At 36.8% G+C, this 26,472-nt stretch overlaps 3 protein-coding genes across 3 annotated transcripts in view; 2 read left to right on the top strand and 1 right to left on the bottom strand.

Annotated features, from left to right (window-relative positions):
* Nucleotides 1–1,919: 1,919 nt before the first annotated feature.
* PHF10 (PHD finger protein 10) lies at nt 1,920–17,384 on the top strand. Its single transcript, XM_032216707.1, is given in 14 exon segments — nt 1,920–2,047; nt 4,629–4,735; nt 5,215–5,345; nt 6,329–6,412; nt 7,074–7,207; nt 7,313–7,337; nt 7,340–7,461; nt 9,046–9,155; nt 9,497–9,548; nt 9,550–9,648; nt 10,305–10,457; nt 16,218–16,352; nt 16,543–16,705; nt 17,131–17,384. Coding segments are annotated over 14 exon segments (1,470 nt in total). The 5' UTR covers nt 1,920–1,978; the 3' UTR covers nt 17,217–17,384.
* Nucleotides 17,385–17,835: 451 nt separating this feature from the next.
* On the bottom strand, nt 17,836–21,500 carry C4H6orf120 (chromosome 4 C6orf120 homolog). The gene is given in 5 exon segments (XM_032216705.1): nt 17,836–18,860; nt 18,862–19,068; nt 19,070–19,244; nt 19,247–19,329; nt 21,356–21,500. Coding segments are annotated over 4 exon segments (552 nt in total). The 5' UTR covers nt 19,326–19,329; nt 21,356–21,500; the 3' UTR covers nt 17,836–18,769.
* A 1,729-nt stretch (nt 21,501–23,229) lies between these two features.
* Nucleotides 23,230–26,472, top strand: part of WDR27 (WD repeat domain 27) — a 71,405-nt gene continuing 68,162 nt past the window's right edge. The window contains exons 1-2 of the mRNA XM_032216034.1: nt 23,230–23,302; nt 25,115–25,316. Coding sequence (XP_032071925.1) covers nt 25,122–25,316 — 195 coding nt within the window. The 5' untranslated portion in view covers nt 23,230–23,302; nt 25,115–25,121. The remainder of the gene's footprint in view (nt 23,303–25,114; nt 25,317–26,472) is intronic.

The following is a 26,472-nucleotide window of genomic DNA, read 5'->3' as shown; positions in this document are numbered from 1 at the left end:
CTTGGTTGTCCAGCATCTCTATGGCCGCATGATTGCAATTTTTTCAATCCTGCAGCATAATCACAATTAGTGACCTTCCCTGCCAGTTGAGTCCAGTTTATACATATCCGTATGGAACTAAAACTCTCATCTGCTTATAATTTATAATCTTCAATTTGGGCGAAACAGTGCATCATAGAAGTTTGAATCAAAAGGGCTAACTTACAGAATGCATCCAAAATCCTCATTGCTCTCATGGGATTGAAATTTGTTAAAGTTGTGGCCATTTCAGCAGTTTCTGACTACACTCCCCAGAAACCCATAGGTTGCTTGGTGCAAAGGAAAATGGAAAGAGGTGTATCCCCATCCTCTTTCCTCCCTCCCTCTGGCCCCTGTGCCCAATCAGCTGGTGGCAGGACCCAACAGGCAAGTGGCTATTGGCTGTTTTGGAATAGAGGCTGAAATTTGAAATCTCTTAACAACAGTGGCTGGTTTGGGGAAGGAACAAGAGAATAGTTCAGATGTCTCCTAGCAAGGTAGAGCTGATTGGGAGGCACTGATGTTTCCTTCTTGGAGGGAGGGGGCTCTTGGGGACAAACCAGAACAGGGAACAGGAGTGCAGTTTTGCCCATGGTTCACCGCCCTTTGTTCCACCCACCTGCCCTCCACCCCAAGTGGCAGGGAGTTCCTTGAAACAGCTGAGGTGGAGGACACAACTTCACTGGCTCTCCTGAGAGTGGTGAAAGGAGAGGAAATGATACAAGCCTACCTTACATCAAGAAAGAAAAATGACTAAATGGGTCATGGGCTGTCTAGTTTGCATTTAAAAAAATTAAGTGACCACTAGATGGCAGAAAAAATCCCTGTGTTTCCTGTCACCTTGCAATGATTTAGACATTTGCAGCCCAGATAGGGTGATAATATTTTATGCAGCACTTACTGCATTTGTTAAACTGATATCTTGCCTTTCTTCCAGACTAGCTTCTTTTGTTTTTCTCCCAACCACCGTGGCCGACAGATTAAGACTTCAAAACATTTGCAACCAAAACAAAATAATTGCAATAGCATCTCGTTCTGTTTTATGAGTGGGCTTGACTGAGTCTCAGTTTGATTCAGTGCCTTGCCTCCACACACATATACATCAGCAAACATCCAAGAGGAGACAGGTTACCTATAAGAAATCAAAACAAAAACCAGGAGATTGCATTCTAGTCCAGCCTCAGCATAAAAGCCGGCTGGTCATCTCCCTCTCAGCTCAACTCTCCTCACAGGGTTGTAGTTGTGGAGAAAATAGGAGAGGAAGAATATCGGTCAAAGCCTTGAATTATTGATAAAAAGTAATAGGCAATAATCTTTTTTTTTTTTAAAAAAAACTATTTTTAAATATTGACTCAATATACTTGCTGACTTCACTGAGCTCATCCCCAGATGGGTGTAAGGCAACTCGCCCGGGACAACTCGCTGCAGGGTAAATTACATGATAATATCGAAGAAACCGTGGAATAAAAGCGTTAAAGAAAGGATGCAAAAGGAGGGACAACATGAAATATAAATGACAAAATGTTAATTAAATTTAAAAAAATTAAAATTATTTTAAATACTTAAATTGAATCGTTGAAGTCCCGCAGCGAATTCGCTGTGGGGAATTGGCCTCACCAAGTTCTCCCATTCCGCCCCCAGTGACACACGCCTCTAAGAAAACAGCTGTCATTCGTAACGAAACCGCGATCTGCTCAAGTAAAGGCATATATTTTATAGCGGAGGCTCTTAAATCGCACGTTTCACGCCCGACTTCTGGAAGCAGCAATTCCAGGCTAGAAGCTGCTGGCGAAAGAAAAGATCGATCGCGCCCTCGGCAGACAGAAGAAAAAAAGGCGATTCGGCGCCTGCATTGCCACCCCCGGGCCTGCAGGTGGCGCCGGTCCTGAAGCGGGAGGGGTGCTGGCGCGTGGGAGAAGAGGGCGAAGCGGTCTTTAGCCCAGCCCATCCGTGGCCGGTGATGGCGGCGGTGCTGTCCCCGCGGGTGTGCGACAGCGACCCAGCCACGCCCGGAGCCCAGTCTTTAAAGGTGAGACGATGCGCAGGCAGAGCTTGGGAAGTTATCCTTTTCCGGCCTCGTAGTCTCCTCGCTGCCCCTTCCTTCCGTCGGTGCCCGTCGTCCGATGCTCCCGGCGGCTTACGCCATTTTCCTCCCCTCTCGAGGGGCGCCGGTCGGCTGGCCGTTCATTCCTCCGTGGAGGGCGGCGGCGAGACCTCTCGCGGGCTGGGATTTTAATCTTTCCAACCCCCTTCCGTGAGGAGGAGGAGCCTCTTGGGAAGGTCCCTGCCGGCTCCGCCTCATCGCCTGCTGGGACGGGGCATCTCTCCCTGCTGGCTCTCACCTGGCGAGGCAGCCTTGTTTGCTTTTCCCCTGTGCTTATCCCGGGCTGGAGGGACGGCTCTTTCGGCTCTGATTCTCCGTGTCACCTCCCGCTTTTAGTATCTACTCTCTTAAAGGCATCTGGAGGTCAAACCGTTTTTGCCACCGGGTTTTTTTATACGGGTGGTGGTTGTTGTTGGGGTTGGATTTCCTTGGATCCTCCCCCACTTAACTCGCCTTTGAAGGACTGGAGAAGTCGAAGCGCATTCGAAGTTAAAGGAAGTTCACTTAAAGGAAATAAAGATCGCGTTAAGCTGAACAACTCGCTTATAAAAAGTGGGGCACCTGCTGTCACGCCCCACTCCATTCCATAATTAGGAAAGAAGACCAAGAGACTCCATGGGTTGGAAATCCAAAGTACTTTTACTAATTATAAATGGTAAGCGAGCAGTAGTGAAGCAAGATCTGAATAATATGGCGCGAAAGCAATTGATATATGGCAAAGCCCGTTCCCCCCCTTAGGATCAAAGCTCCAGTCCAATCATAAGTCCTTCAAATGTCAGGTGTGAGATAACTTCAAAAAGACAGGCCAAGATGGAATGTGAAGGCCGTTGATGCAGGCGGGAAACACGTACGCATGCGTAAACCCCAACGACTGGAACATCCTAGAACATTCCTGCAGCAGACCTCCAGCACATCAATTAAAACCCTCCCACATACACGCCCCCCCCCTCCCGTTTCATGGCAGCTGAAGCAGCAGCAAAGCAGAAGCTGACACCTGGGTTGAAGGAGAGGGTTGGGGTTTTTTTTAGAAGTCGGTATCACTTTAGACCAGTGGTTCCCGACCTTTTTTTGGCCATGCCCCACCTAAGCATCTCTAAAATCCTGATACCCCCAACCCTCACATACAATTCTTACTTTACTCAAAAAGTGAACTCTTCACACGAGGGAAGCCTAAAAGGCCATTAACTTGGTTTGAACAAGGTTCAATTTGCCCCCATTAAAAATCAAATTGCCCTCCTGTGAGGCCTGGGCCCCACATTGGGAACCACTGAAATAGACGCTAAGCTGCACAACTCAAAAAGTGGGGCACCTGGGTTAAAGGAGAGGTGTTTTTTTTAAAAAAGAAGTCTGTATCACTTTAGACTTTGGGGAGTTTAATTTTTTTTGAGGGTTGAATCACCAGTATGTAGATCTTTGAGGTCGATGAAAAGAGAGTTTGCTTTGCACTGCCCCCCCCCCCTGAAAAATGTAGCAGGCCCACTTATATAAGAGGAAAGAGAACCCTGCAGTGCATTTATAGCCTGATGATGGGGATGGGGCTTTTGATGGCTAACCAAATTGCTACCTCCTGGTTTCCCACTTCTTTAGTGTAATGCTGGGAAAGGTATTGTAGCTAGCAACCATTTGCCCTACAGAATATCCCATGCTGATTGATATAATGAAAATAATGCTGGCATCCCCTACCTGGCCATCTGCATTCAAGCATCAAGCGTGTTTATTAAGAAGTAAGTCACATTGATTTCAGAGTTTCCAAGTTTACATTGCTTTAGGATTGCCTTCAGGGTGACAGTACTATTTTATTTTTTAAAAGTGTGATTCTTAGCTGCTGTAAGCCAAGAACTGTACAGGTAGTCCTTGACTTACAATAGTTCATTTAGTGACAATTCAAAGTTACAGCGGCACTGAAAGAAGTGATTTGTGACTTTTTCACACAACTGTTGCAGCATCCCCATGATCATGTGATCAAAATTCAGATGCTTGCCAACCATATTTTATGATGGTTGCAGAGTCCTGGTTCACGTGACCCCTTTTGCGATCTTCTGACAAGCAAAGTCATTGGAAAGCCAAATCAACTTTACAGCTATATTGCTAACAACTGCAGTGATTCATTTAACAACTATGGCAAGAAAGATCGTAAAATGGGGCAAAACTCTCTTAAGAACTGTCTTGCATAGCAACAGAATTTTTGGGCTCAATTGTGGTTGTAAGTTGAGGGTTACCTGTACCCAATTCCAACATGCTGTATATAGATATATAGATATTCTAGAATATGGTACCTGTACCTGTTGGCTTTGTTGATTTCCCTAAAAATATCATGGTCCTGTGTAACTCCTTGACTTATTTTTTAATTAAATTAATAAAGAGCAGTGAAAATTTCCAGAATAAGGTATAGATGTTCACAGTTTCTTTTAAGATTTTCAAAACCAAATACTTCATATTCTTGATAAGTGTGTTCTTGGTCTTGGTATTTTGTTGCTCAACACTTGACATTATGGTATCATCTCAGGATGACATAGAAGAAAATTCAAATGATGGCAGCCAACCATCTAAAAGGCGCCGCATGGGCTCCGGTGACAGCTCACGAAGTTGTGAGACTTCAAGTCAAGATCTTAGGTATTACCATTTTTTAAAAAGTTGCTCTAGTTTGATATATTATTGTTTTTTCAACAAAAATAAATGCATCTTTTTTATCTTATTTATTAGGGAATATAGAAACCTCATGAATTAGAACTCTGAACCAATATATAAAGATAGCCAGCAGAAGATTTTGGAAAGAGGAAATCGATACTTCTTGATAATTCAAATTGGGGTAGAGAAAGCATATTTTAGAGTAATTAAATCCTTATGTTGGGCAAATAGAAGGAAGTTGTATTGTGTATAGTCACCACTTTGAGTTACCAAACAAAGTAATAAAGGGGAAATATCTAATAGTAAATGTGTCACTATTTTTCCACTCGAGTGAGCTTCGAAATTATTAAGAATATAGATGTATAAAAGTGTTACTACAGAGCACATGGCATTTGAATGTGGATTCTATTTGGACTGTGGAGTTAAATCCTCATAATTTTAATAATTTGATTTTCTGTGTTTAGTTTTAGTTATTTTCCAGCTGAAAACCTGATAGAATACAAATGGCCACCCGATGAAACTGGAGAATATTATATGCTTCAAGAACAAGTTAGTGAATACTTGGGGGTAACCTCCTTTAAGCGAAAATATCCAGGTATTCATGTTACACATACTTACATGAAATATTAAAATTTAGACACAGTGCAGGCAGGCTTGTTCACTTGTCTTAAAAGTGCTTCCAAGCTGATCAAATGCCTTGGTGGTCTATTTCTTTTGTTTGGAAATGCTTACAGGTGGGCCTCATATGCACCCATTGACTGCTATCTCCATAAGCTTTGGAACCTTTTTTGACACTTCACAGATTTGCATTACATAAATGGCTGCAAATCTGTTACATTTGATTAAAACAAGCCATTGGCACCGAAACAGATAATGTTGAAATAGTGTAGAGTTTAGCATATGTTTGGAAGTTATGTGTTTTGTGATATGGATAATGTATGAGTCAATATGTTTTATGTTTAAGAGAAAATGCAATCAATGTTAAGCCCCTCAAGACTTATGCTATTGTTTCTTTAATTCTTTGGAATTATCCCTGATTTGAAATTGGAGCTTTCTTGCAGCTCATTCTTATACACATGAATTTTCCTATGTGCTTTAGTTTGTGGAAAAGAGCATCAGGACAAACAGCATTGTTTTATTTATTCCCACACAAAATGTTTCTCAGATTTGGCAGTTGCAATAAGTATGCTATTTCTGGCACTAATGTTTTTGGTATGGTGTTCCAATCTTAACTGATCTTTAAAAGCTAAATAGAGTTGGACCTGGTTAGGACTTCATCCTTCCAGAAGGAAAAGCAAGAACTGTAAGCTAGATTGGGAAGTTAAAAAAGAACTTGGAAAAAGGCACATCAAACCACTTTATTGCAGTCAGGAAAATTATATACATATATTTATATATCTATGAATTCACTAAGAACTAACCTCAATTCAAATGAAACATTACCCTTTTCCCACAGAAGCAATATTAGCTTTTTAATTCAAGATTTTGATGGAAATGTAATTTTAATATTACATATTTTGAAGAAATTGCAAAAATCCTTTATGATTTCTTACTATTTTTCCCATTGTTTTCTTGGAGATTTAGAAAGACGAGATCTTTCTCACAAAGAGAAACTTTACCTCAGAGAACTAAATGTTATTACGGAAACACAGTGTACTTTAGGTAAGGACAAAAGAAAGGCACATCTGTTTTATCTATCTATCTATCCTATCTATCTATCTATCTATCTATCTATCTATCTATCTATCTATCATCTATCTATCTATCTATCTATCTATCTATCTATCTATCTATCTATCTATCTATCTACGTATCTACGTATCTACATATCTACTTATATTTATATAACACCACTACCACCCCAATATCAGAATAAGTGACTCTGGGCAATGGTATGCAAGCATTTATATAATTTTGTAGGTTATTCTAATAAAATTGTGAAGATTTGAAAAGTATCCTTCAAAAGATTGTTAAATTTAGTTTGTTCTATGATTTAGAGAAAATGCCATTTGTTTCACTAAGCTCTAATTCCTAGAATATAATGTGTTTGCTAAGATATTTAGAATGTTGTAAGATAGAAATGGGTTGGAAGGAGTTGGAACAGAATCAATTTAGAAATGTCTCAACTTAATTCTTACATTGCATGTTGAATTTAATTTCTTGAGTTAACATGCAGTTGCCTATTATATTGTGTCTTATATTGATCTGACAACTTAGATTGTTACAAGCCTCTAAAAAGGCTAAGCACAAAAGCAAAGATTTTAATTTTACCCTCCTGATTTTTTTTTTACAAAATCACTTCATTGTTTTTGATATACTTTAGGTCTAACTGCCTTGCGAAGTGATGAAGTAATTGATCTGATGATTAAAGAATACCCTGCCAAACATGCAGAGTACTCAGTTATACTTCAAGAGAAAGAACGTCAACGAATAACTGACCACTATAAAGAATATTCTGTAAGTAACTGTTTATGACAAATGGTTTTACAAATACAGAGCAATATAAACACAGAATATCAAATTTCTACAACTTTGTGAACTAATGGAAATAAATTGTTTCAGCAACTGCAGCAGCAGAATACCCAAAAGTTGAAGCAAGTAAAGTTCCAGAATATATTAAGAAAGCTGCCAAGAAAGCTGCAGAATTCAACAGCAACTTAAACCGTGAACGAATGGAAGAAAGACGGGCCTACTTTGATTTACAAACACATGTAGGATACTTGCATTTTCTTGTTTCAGTTGCTGTAAGCATAGGCTTGCTTGTAATCCGATTTCCTGAGAGATCTTTGCCAATGGCCTACTAGAAAGGAAAAATGCAAACATTGCATACACACTAAAGGAACAAATAACACTAGGAACAATTAGTGAAGTTGAATTGTATTTTTTGTGAATATCTACACTATATTGTGGACCCAAAGTAACATTGGGTTTGATATTTGCGCAACAGTGGAAATTAGTTTTCTTGGAGCAGGAGAAACAGGGCTGTAGAAATCTTAAAAACTGTTCTGCTTTGATAAACAAACTCCATTCTATCAATGCTGCTATGTGAAACCATGTAACGTCGTTGCTTCTAATTGCAAAGCAAGCATTTTGTTTTGCTTTGTTTTGTTTTACAGTTACAGTTCAGAGTTGATTTTGTAAGATTTTATTTAGGGAGGTGAAACAGCTTTTTTCAAATCAAATATGCTGCTCTAGACCAGGGGTAGTCAACCTTTTTATACCTACCGCCCACTTTTGTATCTCTGTTAGTAGTAAAATTTTCTAACCATCCACCGGTTCCACAGTAATGGTGATTTTATGAAAACCTAATGAAAATTTTTAAATAATGCTATGACATTTTTTTAAAAAGTCAATTAAATTTTTTAAAAAGGAAAGTGCTTCAGTATCGGACAAAACCCCTACTGCCCACCATGAAAGCTGGAACGCTCACTAGTGGGCGGTAGGGACCAGGTTGACTACCACTGCTCTAGACTATTAGTGTTTTTCCCATTTATGTACAATAATGAAATTGTTCTCAGATTAGAATCAATGTGAACTCACAGATTATGGTCTTGCTTTCAGAAGGTTTCCTTATTTCTATATAGGTTCTATATAGGTTCATTCACAATTCAGTTGTTCATCTTTTGCTTTCAAATGAGATGAAATTAACAGTTACGATCCAGGTTGCTAATGTATTTTTAACTGATTGTAATGTTAGTGTTTTATTTTCTAAGCAGCTATGTTATGGCAAGATTAAAAAAAATACATTTAAAATACATAAAAACATAAAAAATACAACCACATTCTACTAATATATGGTTCTGAATTGTTTATATGAGGGAGAACATGGCACAATCTATTTTCTTTTATCTTTTGCCTTCAAGCAAAATGTAATGTCACAAAATTATTATTTTGATTGCCTCCTTTTGGTATGATTATTTTTATAGCTTGATAGACAAAAATTACTATCCATAAATTGTCAATCAGAAATTTAGATACAGGATAGAATTTTACACTATATTTATTAACTATTAATTGTCCTATATGAAACCATGTGCATTTGCCATATTATTTGATGCAGAAATCTGTGTTTCAGATACTCCTGAATATACAGTTTTAAATCAATTGTGTGATCTAATATTTGAAGTATAATAGGATCATTCAAACATATACCTTGTTACATGATATATTGTTAAATGATGTATGTATCGCAAATCCATGGATGTAATTTATAAGAAATATTCTTGATTATTTAGAAAAGCTAATTCAGTCAGAAGTATGGGAAATGATTTATTATTTTTGTCTTAACAATACAGATTATCCAGGTGCCTCAAGGAAAATATAAGATCTTACCTACAGAAAGGACAAAAGTTAGTCCTTATCCAGTGGCTCTCATACCAGGCCAGTTTCAGGAGTACTATAAAAGGTACTAGAAATTTGCTGTGATTACGCTAATGATTCTTTTTTTTTAAATGTAGTTTGTAATATTCTGTGAAGATTTCTGCATGCATGGATCATATTACCTATTACGGGCTGGATGCTAGTTCAAGTGTAACATGTGATTCTTAAAGACTTGATTAATTTAATATGTATTGTGTATACATATACCCACATATACAAATTAACATCCTTTATGCACTTCTTACTGGTATTTGGTTAAAATTATGTAAGTGACTGCTAAAATACTAAATTTGGTTTGTCTTTTTCTGTATCACCTCATCTATTTCAATTTGAAATCTAAGTTTAAAACTTTTTACTTAACTTTAGATACTCTCCAGATGAACTTCGCTATTTGCCACTAAATACAGCTCTTTATGAGCCCCCCCTTAGATCCAGATCTGCCTGCACTGGATAGTGATGGAGATTCAGATGATGCAGAAGAGAGAGCAGATGAAAAGCGGAAAATCAAAGGCAATTCGGTAAACCAAAATGTGTGTGCACCAGATATATTTTTTAATATTAGCAATGTGTGCTGGGTTTTCTGTGGTTTGGACTATTTTATACAATAGTTTATTGGATTTTTTTAAATTACATTTTAGATCCTATTATACTTTTTGTGGAGTTTATTATGTTTTCTAAATATTTATGCGTATATGCTGGGCAGGATCCCTGGGCTTTGTCAGAATATACTAAGATTATATATCAATACACTAAACTAATGAGGTTTAGAATGTGTTATTTTGTTTTTTCTGTAGAATGGGGGTGTCAAACCCAAGGCCTACGGGCTGGTTCTGGCCTATGGGGTGCTTAAGTCTGGCCCATAGAGCCGGCTTGGAAATAGCAAAGGAATGGCCCACTGTGCCTCTCCTAGCGAAAAATGAGGCACCCTGTTTTCGGCATGGACAGCCTCCTGCAGCACTCTGCCAGTCAAAACGGGGCACAGTGTGCTGTAGGAGGCATCCATCCAATCTCCCACCAACACCCCCACCCCCCAAGCTGGCCTACGGAGGAAAACTACAATGCTGATCTGGCCCTCGAACAAATCCAGTTTGACACCCCTGCTCTAGAAAGTGTTAGTTTGTCTTTGCTCATCCCATGTAAAGAAGCAAAAAAATGGTTTTTCTTCATGTTACAGGACAACTCATCTGGCAATGTGTCTGAAGGTGAATGTGCAGCAGAAAACCAGGAAGAACCTTTGCAGGGAAAACAAAAAACAAGAGAGAGAAATTCTACTCCAAGAAAAGAGGGTTCCAAACGATCTGTATCCAAATCGGTTCCTGGGTACAAGGTAGAAGAAAAAAGCCCCTGACTCAGCTTCTTTACTGATCAGCTTCTCTCCCTGAAATATTTAACTTTGTTTTTCAAAATATGGAATGTCTGCTTACTATACTTGCCTAGCTGCTCTCCTGTTGTGCATTCCTGTTTGCTTCCTTACTTCCTGTTGCTTTATTTTACCTGGGGCCTTATTGTTTGTTACCCTGGCTGTGGAGTGGCTTCTATTTTCTGTACCTAAATGGTTCCTGAGCAATTGCAGCATGAGATCTCAGTATTAAGATGGGTTTTCTCCCTCTTTTTGCCAGGGTGGAGGAAAATTGCTTTGTTTTCCGGGCTTTAAAAAGTTGATAGTTGCATATCGAATATAACATTGTGTTTTTTAGTTTAAAATAGCTTGCTGACCAGTATGAACTGGACTAGCATGGTAAAATGTAGCTAGAATATTGTACATATATATTTATATTTTCTTAACTTTTTCCAATGAAAAGTATGTAATCTGTTTATAATTTGGTGTTGGCAATCTTAAAACAATTCCCCTTGCATTTGTGGAGGAAGTTGGGAGGACAAGCTTTGGCTTGAGTAGTGTTTGATTTTTAGGAAGAAATATTCAGATAGTCTAATTAAACCCTCATTGTTAGATGCAGTGAAGATCATAAGTTGGCCTTGGAATAGGTTCTTTTCCTTATTTCTCTCCTCATTTTATGAAGGATACCAGAATGAAAGATAGATGAACTTATTTGAATGAAGGTTGTGCTAACCTTGTAGAATAGAACCGTGCTACAGGCCATCATTTTGCAGTTTAAATAATTTGGGGATAGAGAATTTGGAGAGATGGTGAGCTCCAAGTGAGATATTCTGGTATAGTTTGGTTTTGTACTTCTAAGCAAATGACATAGAGGAAGTGGTTTAAGCTTACCAGGACGTAAAGAGTTATATTTTAAACAGTGATCATTATATAACATCTTTAATTGTCAGTATTACTAGTGAATTTCAGTTTCGAAATTAACTGAAATCTAGATTGAAATTTATATTGAGGATAAAGAAAATAAGCTGGAAGCTATTTGTTTACCAATAAAATTTGCTTACCAGTAAATTTTGCTTACACAGAATAAGGCATATGTTTATATGTTTGACATGGTTGTAAGAAAGAAAGTTAAGGAAATAGTTCTGTGATCAAAAAGTGATTAGGTAGTATGAAGCCTGAGAAGTACATAGTGCAAGTAACATGATTTTGAAATATTGCAAACTATTTTCAAACTACGTAACGTATATATTGAATGTATTACAGACTCATACAAAGTACAGTCGAGTCAGTTTTCAGTTAGTGTTGAGTAGCTTTCTTTGAAAAAAAAAAAGATTCCAAATACAATTTAACTGCATAAATGCATGATTTCAGACACTCGTACAGAAATATACCCGTAAATGCTAGGAACCATTTCTTTTAAGGAGAAGTTTTTAAAAATGATACAGAAAATGTTTAATTTTTTGTAGACATGTCTATTTTTACATAACAGCCTTACAAAATGTTTTATTTCATTGCAGCTTCAAGTGTGTGCTAGTAATTTATATGATTAACTTATGAAATCCAAAGATGAAGCTTAGGAAGGCATTATAAAATTTGAAACTTGAGGTATTAAGTGAGAAAAATCCATGCATACAACAATGCCTGGCTAGTTTCTTGTGAAGGCACTGTAACAAAAGCCAATATACAAATTTTTGATTGCTAAAGGTAGTTTTATTTTTTATATATATTCTTCAAATTTAGGTTTAAAAATGAATCCAAGTGATTACTAGTCACTGGTTTAAACCCATCCATATATAGTTGATCTATGGAGAAGTACTGGGAATTTGTTAAAGTGAATCTTAGTGAGGTGAGAATGTGAGAATTATCAGATGCATTTTGGTCCCAAAAAGAAAAAAAACAGATTAGTAAACGAACAGTGCATTTTTTCACTTTAGAGTAACTAACTCTATATAAGAGCTAGTTTTACATACCTAATACAATGTGTGTTATGGAATTAATATGATATGAACATCCTTATCAGTTATTTACTGCATTTGATTCATCATGTGGCCTAAATAAGTCTACAATGGGGATTAAATATTCCCAGGAACCATTAATAGTTACAATGATTTATTGCATAGTGTTCACCCCATATATTAGATTATTTCTCTATTTACATTTTAAAACTAAAATTTAACTGTAAGAGCTTTTAGGAAAGATAAGCAAAATGTTAATACATATATTGCAAGTATTACAAATGGGTTTCTTATATTTACCTTTTTTCTAAGCAGGCAGATTGATTTTTATTAATTTGTTAAACCATCTATCTTTTTTAATGGGGGCATCATACCTATTATCCTTCCTCAATAGCTATAAGATGAAGGACTGATGATTATAATTGTCATGGCAGTATCTCAGCGAAAGGGGAAGATCCATGTCTGCATATTTCAGTAAAAAACAGAAGATTGAAGTACAAGTCTGTTACTGATTATCCCATTCTTTCTTTGTATTCCATAACACTCTGATTTACATTAATTTGCTTAGAAAAAAAGAAAGGTTTGTTTCCAGGCAGTGTGATTTCTAGAAAGACAGCATGCTTATGCATTTTGAGGATAAGCTACAAATTCTGTTGGTGTGGTTCAGACATCATTTCATATCCAATACACAAAGCACAAAGCTTTATTAAAGTATGAAAATGGAACATGTTCTCCTACTTACTGTTTCTTCTTACTTCAGAGTAGCTTTTCTCTCGTTGTCCACTCTTAGCTTCTCCAGCTTTGGAGAAGACTCCTTGGTTACTCAGTCAGTTTCATGAAAACAAAAAACCTGGCTCAATAAGTCCCACGTCACTGAAGCCAAGACAGATTCCCCTTGCTTTATTTAGAACTGACTGGTGAATATGATTTTAGCTGGTATACAGGATTGCAGTTTTAGTCTAAATGAATTTTTTAAGCAGTAAGATTGAAAATCTTACTATTCTTTTGCTTGATAATTTAAGATGACCAGAACATCACTAAATCAGGCAGGCAATGGTTCAGTGATTCCCCCAATATCATTTTAATTTCTTTTTAGGAATTGTTCCTAAATATCAATAGACCTTTCCTTTTTCTTCATTTCTATAGAGAGACATCCATTTTTGGATGTTCTTTTAAATTAGTATGGTGACTATTTATTCCTAGATTTATAGAATTGAAATTTGGGGAAAACATTATTGTTAAATGTCTCTTTGCTGGTGCAGTACCTGGACTGCCCAGAAATATTAACTGCACTTAACTCAGTACAGGTATAGCAACAGAAAGGTAGTTTTGCATTGTGTGATTGAGAGGCAGCTTGCTGCTACATACTGTAGCAGTAGGTATGCATACAATAAAAGAAATAGCAAGTGTATTTTCTAATTGTTATCTTGATATAGTTTAAAACACAACAAACTTTATAGAATGTAGCAGTACAAAAGATGAAAGCTGCAGAATTGGGTTTATTCTTTTCTTTGGGAGGAGCAGGGTATAAAAACGTATGCAAGTAGGATTAGAATAGCAAATAAAAATATATGTCTGTTTCCACCATGGTTATTTATTATTTCGGAGATATATTTGTGAATGTTAGACTCCTTTATCATTTCATTATATGTATGTATAAAACAGGTGGACTATGATTTTTTTTAAAAAAATAAATAAGCAAAAATATTACATGCCTCTGTCTTTTTAAAAAGAGCTATTTATAAATGCCTTGGGGTGTTTAAACAAAACTGTGGAGGCCGAGTATACTACATAAATAATTTCTGAAATTAGGCTAATACATAACAAACACATATTAACTCTTTCAAATTTTATTTAGTTTATAATTTCAGTTTTCTAGAACTAAATTTTTTTTTAATCAGGATAATTCAAATTTATTCTGCTTCTTTCAGCATTATTAAAGTATTCCTGATAGAGATGTGTATAGCAGAGTGATGCACACACTTTTCATTCTTTCATCAAAAAATGTTTTCGTTCTTACTTTGATACCCATTTTTCTGTTAAGAGCAAATTGTTGTTAACAATTGTTACCTTGTAATTTGTAGCCATTTAGATAAAGTAAGCAACTATCCACCATGTTTCCATGTTGTCAATGTAATATGAGAAGAGATTGGTATCAGAATTGGAGATTGTGTTGAATTCATTTAGTGTCTTTTCCTGGAGGAAATGTACTTTATAGAATGAACAATAGATGATTATTTAAGGCCTAACTCAGCTTAAAAAAATATCTACCTCTGGTCTAGAATCTCCTCACCAGCATCGTTTCCTTCATGTTCTGATTCATCAATGTCAAACTTAAACATTGGTGCCCTCTTCCTCAATATCACATAAAGGCAGGACCTGTTGTCCTTGAACATAAATGCAAGGAAAAAAAAATATGTTAACTATGTCCAAGAAATAAGATTAAAATTTGTCTTAAAATTATAAATTACAGCACTTATTTTAGTTTCGTTTATAGCATTGTAGAGTTTAATAATTTGTGGCTATTTACAAATTCAGATATTTGAAGGGGAAAATAATCACCAGGGTAGCATACATATGGTTCCAGCTACATAGTTCAAATGTTATACAAATTAAATGTGTATTGTTTTCTGTTATATATTAAAATTTTATATGAAAATGTATCTAAATTTGAAAGAAAAATTCTTCAAATAATTTCACCAATCTGATAATTTTTGGCAATTCTTATTACTATAACAATTGAAACAAATTGAGAGCTACATATTTAATAAGGTTAGGGAGGCAATTTATTGGAAGGTAATTTACAGAAACGCTTTCATTACAAGCCACATAAAAATGATATTAAGTATCTGGAGTACTTTTGATTATCCAATGTTACTTGATCAAAGGAACTTATATTTTCTCCCTCCAATATTAATCTCAAATCTACACTTTAGGATTTCCCAAAGATGTTGAACAGGTGGTGGTGGTGGTAACAGGAGGGTTTTGGAATTGAAATGACATGATACATTATTTTCAAATGATAGTAGTTGCTCTTACATGCAGAAAAAGCACTTGTTGACATGAATGGTATAAGATTATGATTAGGGAAGAAATTTGAAATTCTAATAATGTTATTACCAAGACACACTTATAATTTTCACATTTTGTCAGGCACAGAGTAAACTATTTATATTGTTTGTACAAATTGAAGATATAGGTTCAGTTTAGGAAGACAGAGTATAATGGATGCTATCCATGGAACAAATGTAGATGCATAAAATTTATTTTCTGTGCAGATGTAAAAAATTGCTTGCAATTGATAGTTGTTGGTCCTTATCCTCACAAGAACCAATTTCAGCTTGTTTGCTTACATCTACATAAAATTTTATTTTGCTTACTGATGAAATAAACAGGTTTTAATCAGCCTGTGCATTAGACAAAAATATACTTAGAATTTTCAATATATAATTTCAATACTATACTGCATGAAGAGTTAATATGATAAGCTTAAATCTACATTTGAAGAATTATGTGTTAGTGATTTCATACACATTTATTACATAAGGAGATTAAAAATTCAATTTTCCTTTTACATAAGGAGATATAAAAATTCAATTTTCCTTTTAAAAATAGTCTCTATTCCAGTGTTTTCATATAATCAATACCTATCAATTTTTAATCATATCCTATGTTCTACATCACCCCGAAGGTTGGTTAATTTATAGAAATTTAAATAACACACTTTTTTTGAAAAAAAAAAACCTGTATCAATTCTTCCGGAATGAATTTATAGCCCTCTTTACCCTTCCAGCCAAAGGTCATTCCAAATGCTATATGTGGAATTTGTCTGAAGGGTAAGGAGTCCAACAAGAAAGGGAAGTCTGAAGCACTTATACACTGCTCCCAATGTGAAAACAGTGGTAAGTAACAAATCTGCTTTAAACGTGTCTATATATTTAAATTGAAACAAAAATAACAATCAATATATTTTTTTAGCATTAAGTTTAATTAGCACATTTGACACTGGTTTAAAGTAAATTTTATAAAATAAATCATTTTAGTCTTGTCAGATCCTTCATATAACCATTATAGTAATGATACTGGTTTTGATCTAGGACATCCTTCTGTTTGGATAGTCTGCAGAGCTTGTTGCAATAATTAAGACTTATCCTTGGCAATGTATGGAGTGTAAAACATGCATTATATGCGGGCAGCCTCACCACGAGGAAGAAATGATGTTCTGTGATGTGTGTTGTGGCTATCATACATTTTGTGTTGGGCTTGGTGCTATTCCTTCAGGTAATTATATAAATTACACTTGTTCAGAGGCTGATCTAAAATTCAAGATTTGGATTTTTTTTCTTTTGAAAAGATTGTACATCTATTATGTGAAGAGAATCTTGTGTTAACTATTCATTCTACAAACTGTGAGTGTAGCTAAATATTTCATTACTTTATGCTACAGCATCTTATAGCTTATTTAGGATAGTGAATATGAATGTATTATTTAAATCTGAGTACATTCATTACTGGAAAATGACTATTGAGTCAATTTAGGGTAGTGTCTTTTAATAGGAGGGGCATAAAAACGAGTTACAAATGTAATTTTATAGCAAACATGCTACATACTCATTAATATCCCCACTTCCCACATACAGCTGCAGTAGCCTTTTTAGACTACTTGGCAATTGGTCATCTTTTAATTGATAGCTCTAATTTTGTAGGTCGCTGGATTTGTGACTGTTGTGAAAGACAACCCCCAATCCCCAGGGGCAGAGGAAGAAGAGGGAAGAGCAGCAAAGAAGGATAACTGCTATTAACTTCACAAAAGCTAGTGCTAACCTGGTGCTACTCTATTTACCACTGTACAAGGAAAAACACCACTCAAATACAATTTCACCAAATAAAACTTTTTAATTTTAACATGGTGAGGAAGGTTATTCAGTATCTTTGTTGCATTAAAGACGAGATGAACATATCTGTATTCTGTATTTTTATTTGTCATATAGATTCTTTTCTGCATAATAATCATTTTTATAAAAAACAATTGCAGAGTAATTACTTTTGTCCTCAATCCTATTCAAAGGAAATATTATTAAATTCAAGAGTATTAGTAGAGTAACAATCTCTCTAAATCACAAAACACTTCACTAAGTATACAGGTTTCTTGCATAATCATTAGCATCTATTTGTTTGAATATGATGCTATTATTGTGAAATTAAAGTGTATTGTAGGTACCAAGCTTAATATAAGTCAAGTGAACTCAAGTCAAGTGAACTCTTGAATAATTCTCTTTTTTCCATTTGCAAGGAGTCTCTGGCCATTCCAGCTGTCTTGAGCTGTCACACACTTTAGAACAAAAACATAGAAGTTGTCATTCTACTAATTTCTTATTGATACTCTTCTAATCTTTCTTCTTCTGTTATGCTAAGATCAGAAAATGAGTACAAATGCATGCCAAGGTCTTAGAGAGCAAGCCAGTTTTGGAAACATACTAGTGTTTCATACAGTGATAAGTGATTTAGTTTCTACTGTAATGCAACATGTAGTTTGCTAAACAGCTTCTTGAAATTAATGTAGATATGGCAAAAATTTCAACTCACAGTCCTTTTTTTCCGTATTCCTTTCCTGGTGGTGCAATATTAATAGTATTTTTCTTCTTCAAGGCATTTATTCAGAACATATTGTATTCATTTCAAAACTTTTCAGTTTCTACCTTTCCAGTGATCTCATAGAACCTGGAGGAATTCTGGAACAAGGAAACTCAGGTATTGTTCCCTAAAGCTGCCAGTATGATGGTACTTCCTAGTAGGTGATAACTATGAATCTAATTACATGATTTTTAAGTAGATATAGATGGGCTTGCACTGTGGAAAATGATTTGAAATTAGTGGGCTAAAAATTCTAACATCAACATTTATGTTTAAAATCTTCATGCTTGCCTACAAATAATTCTGTATTCAGGTTGCTTCAATTTAAAATAGGTTTTAGTGGTGGTTGGAAAAGCAGAGGAAATCTTTTTCAGAGTTCATTCTTCAAATCTTTCTCATGTAAGTATTTCTATTTTGGACAAAGAAGATAGTCTTACATCTATCTTAATATAATAACATTATTTGTGAATATGTTAACAAGTGATGAAATATTGAGCATGAATTCATTTTCTACAATTTTGAAGTTTTATTGAAAATCACAGTGAATTGTAGCATCCATTAATATTCCTGATCAGTTAAGAGAAAACCATACAAATACTGAGTCTGCTACATATAGCACTGGGAGAAGTTTACATTATAAAAATAATTATGGCTTTATTTTCCAACCCACAGCTTAGAACAGCATTCAATCATTTGTACAGAGCTATAAATTTAAAAAAGAATTTCAAGTATTAATTTTAGTATTCCAATCAATATAGTCCAAAAGACGGATTCCTCATCTTGATACTCATCTTCTGTTGAATGAAATTTTTCTGGTTCGTTTCATTTCTTCTGGATTGTATGAGCCACCACCAAAGGGAGATTCTACAACTGTTTGATCATAGTACACTTTCATTTCAAATTCACTTTCCAAATGAGAGGGATGACCATAAATTCCAATTCCCACTGGGCGACGAAAGTGTGCTGGCACATAAACCACATCTTGACCACAAGTTACAGACTGTAATTCAATCATCGAAACTGGGATGAAGAGTTACATCAGATACGTACAAGTCTGCATCACCTTTTAAACTCTGCATCTGAAGCACTATTTTCCCTTCATGATTTAGTCTCAAGTAGCTGTAATTTCCAGCACCAATCTGACCTTGAACTACATGCAGGAGAATCCATTCTTCAGGTACATCCCATCCTCATTAAAAGCACTTGTTATAAGAAGTCCTTGAAAAGTAAACAGTATTACTAGTATCCTCTTGTAGTAAGGGGCCATCACCTGTGTTGGATATAAAATAAACCTGGACTGGAGTACGTTCCAGATATAATGTTCTATCACTCGTAAAAAAAAGCAACAAAAAACCTAGTAGTTTAAACAGACTGGTTAATATTGAATAAATATAGAAAAGTTATCTCCCTGGAAAATCAGTCTGATACTCTTCTGAAAACATTTATACCACTGGGATGTCAGGACCAAGTTGACCACAGGATCACAGATCGAAAAACATACTGTCATTAATATTTTCTTAGTAAATGCGACCTTTGTAAACAGGAATAGGCTATTTTGCATGAAAATGGCCTTAAAAATAAGCATCTGTGATTGATTTAAATTTCAATAAGAGCATATAGATTTGCTTTTCTGTAGAACACAGGTTTTTTTCCCCCATTTAAATAATTCCACTGGTTCTATATCGCTATAGGCATATATGAAAATTAGGACTATTCCCTACATTTCCTGTAATGCTTCAAATAAAATTTTATAAACACACTAAACATAAATTGGAACTTAAACATACACAGAAGCAGCATGTGTTCCTAGAAACACTACAGTGACTTCATATCTTAACCTATCTTAATCTATAGATTCTGAAGGCAGAAAGTCCCAGAGTCTTGCAATACCCTGGAACAGCAATTCTTCCTCCGTGTCTGAAATCGCGCAGGACAAGAGAGGAATACACACTGCTTTTCATCCATCAGAAGCAGGTGACTACAACCTAAAAGGTAACTTAATTCATCATAATTTGCTAAGCAGGGCTTTTGGGGGGAGCAGAAAAATAGAGAACAGACATAAAAGTGAAACCATAGAAACGCATTCCCAGCACAGGGCACCAGGTACCACAAATAACAGAAAGCTTCCTCTGTTGTTAAATCCTAGCGTTTAAATATGAGCCAGTAGTGTGCTGCAGCTGCCAAAAAAACCAACACAGTTCTAGGCTGCATAAACAGAGGGATAGAATCTAGATCACATGAAGTGTTAATTCCACTTTATAATGCCTTGGTAAAGCCACATTTGGAATACTGCATTCAGTTTTGGTCGCCATTATGTAAAAAAGATGTTGAGACTCTGGAAAGAGTGCAGAGAAGAGCAACAAAAATGATTAGGGGACTGCTGGAGGCTAAAACATGAAGAACAGTTGCAAGAACTGGGTATGTTAGTTTAATAGAAAGAAGGACTAGAGCAGACATGATAGCAGTGTTCCAATATCTCAGGGCTTGCCACAAAGAAGAGGGAGTCAAACTATTCTCCAAAGCACTTGAGGGCAGGACAAGAAGCAATGGGTGGAAACTAATCAAGGAGAGAAGCAACCCAGAACTAAGGAGAAATTTCCTGGCAGAACAATTAATCAGTGGAACAACTTGCCTCCATAGGTTGTGAATGCTTCAACACTGGAAATTTTAAAAATGATGTTGGATAACCATTTCTCTGAAATGGTATACGATTCCTACCTAGGCAGGGGGTTGGACTAGAAGACCTCCGTTATTCTATATTTTAAACCGAAATTTAGCCTCAACGTAGGAAGTTTCCAGAGCTATAAACTCACACCCTGCAGCATCGGGCCCCCGGTGCTTGCGTTTACTGAATCCCCCGCGAGCAGATTTGCAATCCTAACAGGAAAGAGAGGGGGGGGGGACAGAGAGGAGGGTGAGCGCGGTCTGAGGGGGATGTCAGAGAAGGCCCACCGGACAGTGTGTAAAGAAACTTAGAAACGCGGTCCGGAAGAAAATCTCCGCCTTTTTGGGAGCCACCCGCTTTCCCTTCAATTCTCCGCTTCTTCAGGGCTTCGGGAAGAGTCTGCCGAGGGACGGGCGGAGGAGAGCCCCGCGCACCAACAAAGTAAATCTGTCGCTTAATGCCGCCGGAGTCTTTTAACTCTCAGCAGCGCCCTTATAGATCCGCCAGGCAAGAGACGGGCCACTCCCCCCCCCAGGCTCGCGCAAGGGCTCGCGCAGCTCTTCTCGACCCCCCCCCCTTTCCCTCCCTCGGCTTGCCCCAGGCCCAATTTGGTCGCCCCCGCCCCAAACTCACCCTATCGCGGAGCCACTTCGCTTGCTCTCCCAGCCACCATCGAGGGGCCGCCAGAATCTTTTGACAGAACGGCAATCGATCTCACTACGAGACTACTCTGTAGCTTCGCGAGATTTCGACTCTAGCTTGCTCTACGGATTTTTTGTTCTGCGAAGCAAAAAAAAAAAAAAAAAAAGGGCGGAGCGATGACTGGGAGGGATTATCCGGAGAAATGGTCTCGTTCTATCACCGTGGCAACAGAAAACAGGTCGTGAGCCGAGGCTGAAGAGCGGCCAACCATTGGCTGAAAGAAACTTTGCGGGGAGCGCTGGTGGAACATTGCCAGCAATCATTGGCTGCTTCTTGTCGTTGTTATTATTAGAAAAGTTTGAAATACATGCATTGCCCTTCGTTCTCTTTGCTCAAAGCGTGAAAGTAATTCATAAAAATGAGAGTTTTTTAACGGCAAGATAAGGAGAGCCGACTATTAAAAAAAATCATCTGTCGCAGCATTTTTCAAAGCAGCTTACTACCAAAGTGTAAAAAAATAACAATGACAAATATGCGTATAATTAAACTGATTTGTAGGTAATTCTGCAAGTATGATTGATTCCTACTAGTAATAACCGTGATCAATTTCTTCCCTAATTTCTAAGGGGCCCGAAACCTACATGTTAATTGAGTAGTTTTCCTTTATTATTGCTGTGGCCACATACATGAAATGCTGCCTTAGCCAAAGGAATTCACAAAGGAAGCTGGGGAGTGGTGGTGGTGAAGGAGATAAACATATAAAAAGGTGTTGTGATGTCACAATGCAAGCTCTTTAAGTGCTTGGCTTGATATCAGTATAACTAAAGGAGGCTGCATATGAAGTGACAACTCATGGACATGTAAGAAGTAGCCTACAAAAAATTGTGCCAGAATGTATGTGTGTGTGTGTGTATTTAAATTATGATAAACTTTCATAATTATTATGAAAGTATTATTCGATCCTTTCTGTTCCCAAAACATACATACTTGAAAAGAAAAGATTTTGAAATGTGTTAGGACAATACAATCATAATCAACTGGAATACATAAAATAGTTTAAATAAGTCTGAAATCCATATCTATGTGTGTATATATGCATACCATAAATACATTTTTGTATGTGGTTTATGTCTTTGTTGTGTGTGTCCTTGTATGTATATGAAATTTTGCACATATAACAGTACAGAAAACCAGTTTAGATTGCAGGAATCTGTACAACTACATGTAACCTACTAGGTATAGTATACTAGTATACAGAGGTCAGGATCACTTAATAGCGGCCTATTCAAAACTGGGCACTAATTATCCATTAAGGCTGAACTGAATGGTCATTTTGATTGAGACAATATGCCTTTAAGGTAAAATAGTGAAAATCGAAGTTGCATAATTGTTCATGTCACCATTTTTGGAATCAGGTTTTCTTAATTATGGCACTCATAACACAGAGAAAATATATATGTTTTAATCTACTGTAACTTTTGTAAACATACTACAGTAACCCCCTTGAATAAATAGTGTATGTTTACCAACAATCATTTTGCCATTGATTATTTTAGAGAGTTATTTTTCTGGAACCATTCTGGACTTGCAGGCAAACTTTCAAAGTTACAATTCTCTCCAGGAAAATGAGATAGATAGATCGCCCACATATCGATTTTGATCTTGGCATATTACCTCTAAAGACAGGTTGGAAAAGAAAGGCGAAAAGCATCTCCATATAGAACAGCGCAATCCTCTCAGGCTCTTCGGAGCCGATTGAACGAAATCCGCAGGAAGACGAAAGCAACGTCTAGAATTGGCTCCGTGGCTTTGCCGTAAGCATCTTTGCTGCCTAGGAAACCAGGCGGCCGTCACATTCCAGCTGGGAAAGATTTACCTTCACCTCCTAATTTTGCATAACAGGAGACGGCGACCAACACTCGTGGCAGCCACGCACGGTAAAGAGAACAACGAGGATATTTTCCTGAGGCTGCTTTGGGATTGATGTCCTCGCGGGTTGACTTGCAGCCACGCTGAAAAAAGTGCGGCGAGCTCCATATTTGGCGACCGTGCTGCCCCGCTGCAGGGATCTATACTGTGCTCTGTAGTGTTTTCGTTTCCACCCCCATCCCCAACAGTCGTGGATGTTTCACGCCCCACTGTTACCGTGGAATCTTCGCGGGAGAAAGTCTGGACGAAGTTCAGCTTTTTCTCGCGGGCCTTTTTCTCGCAGAAAAGCCAGTGTGCAATCCAACGACAGGCTGGTTTTTCCGCGTTAGCAAAGCAGAATTGCCTGGGCTCAAGCAGCTTGCAAAACTAAAAAAAGTAAATAAATGTATTTTAGAGGTACCTGATGTGACCTACTAAAATCCAGAGAACTACTGGATTGGCAGCAATGATATAAAATAACAAGGCAGCTCTTTGTTATTTTCTAGTGGTTGACCAGAAATTTGCAAGATCTGGAAGCATTCTATAAACCAATCTGCTGGTTTCACATAAGGTAGCAAGCCTTAAATAAGCTTACTTCGTGGTACTTCAAGAAAATGTGATCTTTCGAGCACCATAAGAATTGTAGTTGCAAGGCAACATTGAGCCTGCTAGGATATCTCCTTGCCTAGTTTAAAAAGATCCACATGAGTCCCAGCTCTTTGCTGCAGCATTTTTGGTTATGTTTTCCAATATCCTCTTTCTGACCAGGAACAAATTAAAACCAGTAATATATATATTGGTTTTCTACATCACAACTGATGGTATCTGAAATGTTCAAATAATCTAAAAGATTATTATAAATTTAGGTTTCCATATACAATATGATTTATACTTTCATAGTGAATGGCCTATAGTCCATAAAATCCTATGCTATAATTTATTTATTAATTTTAATTAAGGCAGAGAATTTTATTGCATAGTTTGATGTGCGTCCAAGCAAAGCTTTTATTGAGTAACTGCTACATGTCATTTCCAGAACTTCATCAAATTCCTTATTGCTGTCACTATCTTTCTTTTTAGAAAAATCCACTAAGGAAGACAGGATATACGTATGTCTGTGCAGTCTTTTTGAATGCTAGCACTAGGAATTCTCTACTCCAGCTGCTCCCAAATGGTTGGGCTCCGGGACCTGTTCCCTGGAGAGATGTTTTTCTGTCTACCAGAGGGGGCGTGGTTTTGCTTGCTTCCTGTATCCTGTGGATGGGGCTTCGCTTGTTTGCGCAGGCCTGGTGCTGGTCCATGGGCCATGTTGAGGACTCCTGTTCTAATCTGCAAAGATGAAAAAAAGAAAGTAAATTATCAGGATGCTTCCAGACAGAGGCTCTTAAGTGTTGAGTGTTTCAGTGTAAACCACAAAAATAATTACAAGTGACAATCCATCTTCTGGAGAAGCCAATTCTATTTTAAAGCAGTAAGGATTGTTTGACAGCAATCTCTATCATTGCTTGTATTTGATAGAATTGTTGGAATTTAGAGTTCAGAAATTCAAACTCCTGCCTCTGTCTGCACTCCCTTATATATATCCAATGGAATTGCACATTTTAGTGTAATAATATTAATATAAATTCATATTTTAAATAGATTGCATCATTCACTTTATCTTAAAATGATTTAAATGAGAATTATTCAATTACTTTATAAGTTTGGGAGACTAAACTAATCCTTGACTACTTTCACTAAGGATAAAAGTTACTGTATACAATATTTTGAATAGTATGTAAATACAAAATGCCTCTAAATATAATGCGTGATATAATTATATCCAATTTGTTATGTCTCAGGTATACTATGGAAAACCTCATGGACCTCCGCTCCACTGAAGATGGATATAACAGCAGCAGCATTGTTCTTGAAAAACAAGTATTTAGATCGAAAGTGCCAGAATCACATGTTCAGCTGGCTTGCAGCCTCCATTACTGTGCTTTTCCCTTAAATGGAAATGAACTTTGTATTTGGAATATGAGTGATGAGCCCAACCATCAGGTTAAATACAAGTTTCTTTGTGGGCATTAATGCTGAAAATGACATTTTAGGGAAAGCAATCCGCAAGCACCACTTGTGCCAATACTTTTGAAATGAATATAGAAGTGGTTAAAAGCATATGTCCAGAAACAGCAAATATGATACCAGTGATGACGTAAAGTACACTTTTCATATTTAAAGGGATACTCTATCATCTATTTATTATGGCAAACACGCAACATAGTTTTGTATTTGCCTAATGTCAGATTTCTTAGTGCAATTCCAGATGAAGTTTTCATCCTATGACTGCCAATACAACCAATTTCGTTGTATTTAAGTACAATGACAATAAAGATTATACATGCTGCCCTGTCACATTCACAGAATGTTACCGGGGTTCGGCCATCATTATCTTTTACTTGTGAATCTGCCCATATTTCATTTCTTCCCATTTTTATTTTTATAATTCCTCCCTCCCCCCGAAATACAGAATGTTATGGGGAAAAAATTATTTCCTTATTTTTTTTCTCTTGTTTTGGAACTTTGCCTGCTAAAGCTTATTCTAGATCTAGACTGAAGGCTTAGGTTAGTGTACAGGTAATCCTCGACTTACAACCATTCATTTAGTGACTGTTTGAAGTTACAACGGCACTGAAAAAAGTGACATATACTGTTTGACACACAACTGTTGCTACATCCCTATGGTTGCCTGGTCAAAATTCAAATGTTGGGTGACTGGCATGTATTTATGAGGGTTGCAATGTCCCAGGGTCATACGATCACCTTTTTGTGACCTTCTGACAAGCAAAATCAATGGGGAGGTGTATTACAAGTGTATTACTAATTTTAACAACTACAGGGATTCGTTTGACAACTGTAACAAGAAAGGTCACAAAATGGGGCAAAACTCACTTAACAACCATCTTGCATAGCAATGGAAATTTGGGTCTCAGTGATGGTTGTAAGTCGAGGACTGCCTATAGTTGTTTTTTATTTGTGAGTTGAATTCAGCAGCAGTCAGATCCCGGATAGACTATGCTTGCACACCACATGATCCCCAATCTGCTGTGAAGGATCCCCACTTTTCAGGCAGTCTTAGAAAACTAATGTGAAGGTGGAACAATAAAGCAAACTGCTGTATCTAGTATGACTTTATCTATACTGTCTATTTTACCTT

This window comes from Thamnophis elegans, chromosome 4 (assembly GCF_009769535.1).
Source record: "Thamnophis elegans isolate rThaEle1 chromosome 4, rThaEle1.pri, whole genome shotgun sequence".
Classification (NCBI taxonomy): Eukaryota; Metazoa; Chordata; class Lepidosauria; order Squamata; family Colubridae; genus Thamnophis; species Thamnophis elegans.
Note: the sequence above shows the minus strand (reverse complement) of the source record. Positions and strands in the feature narration are given on the sequence as shown.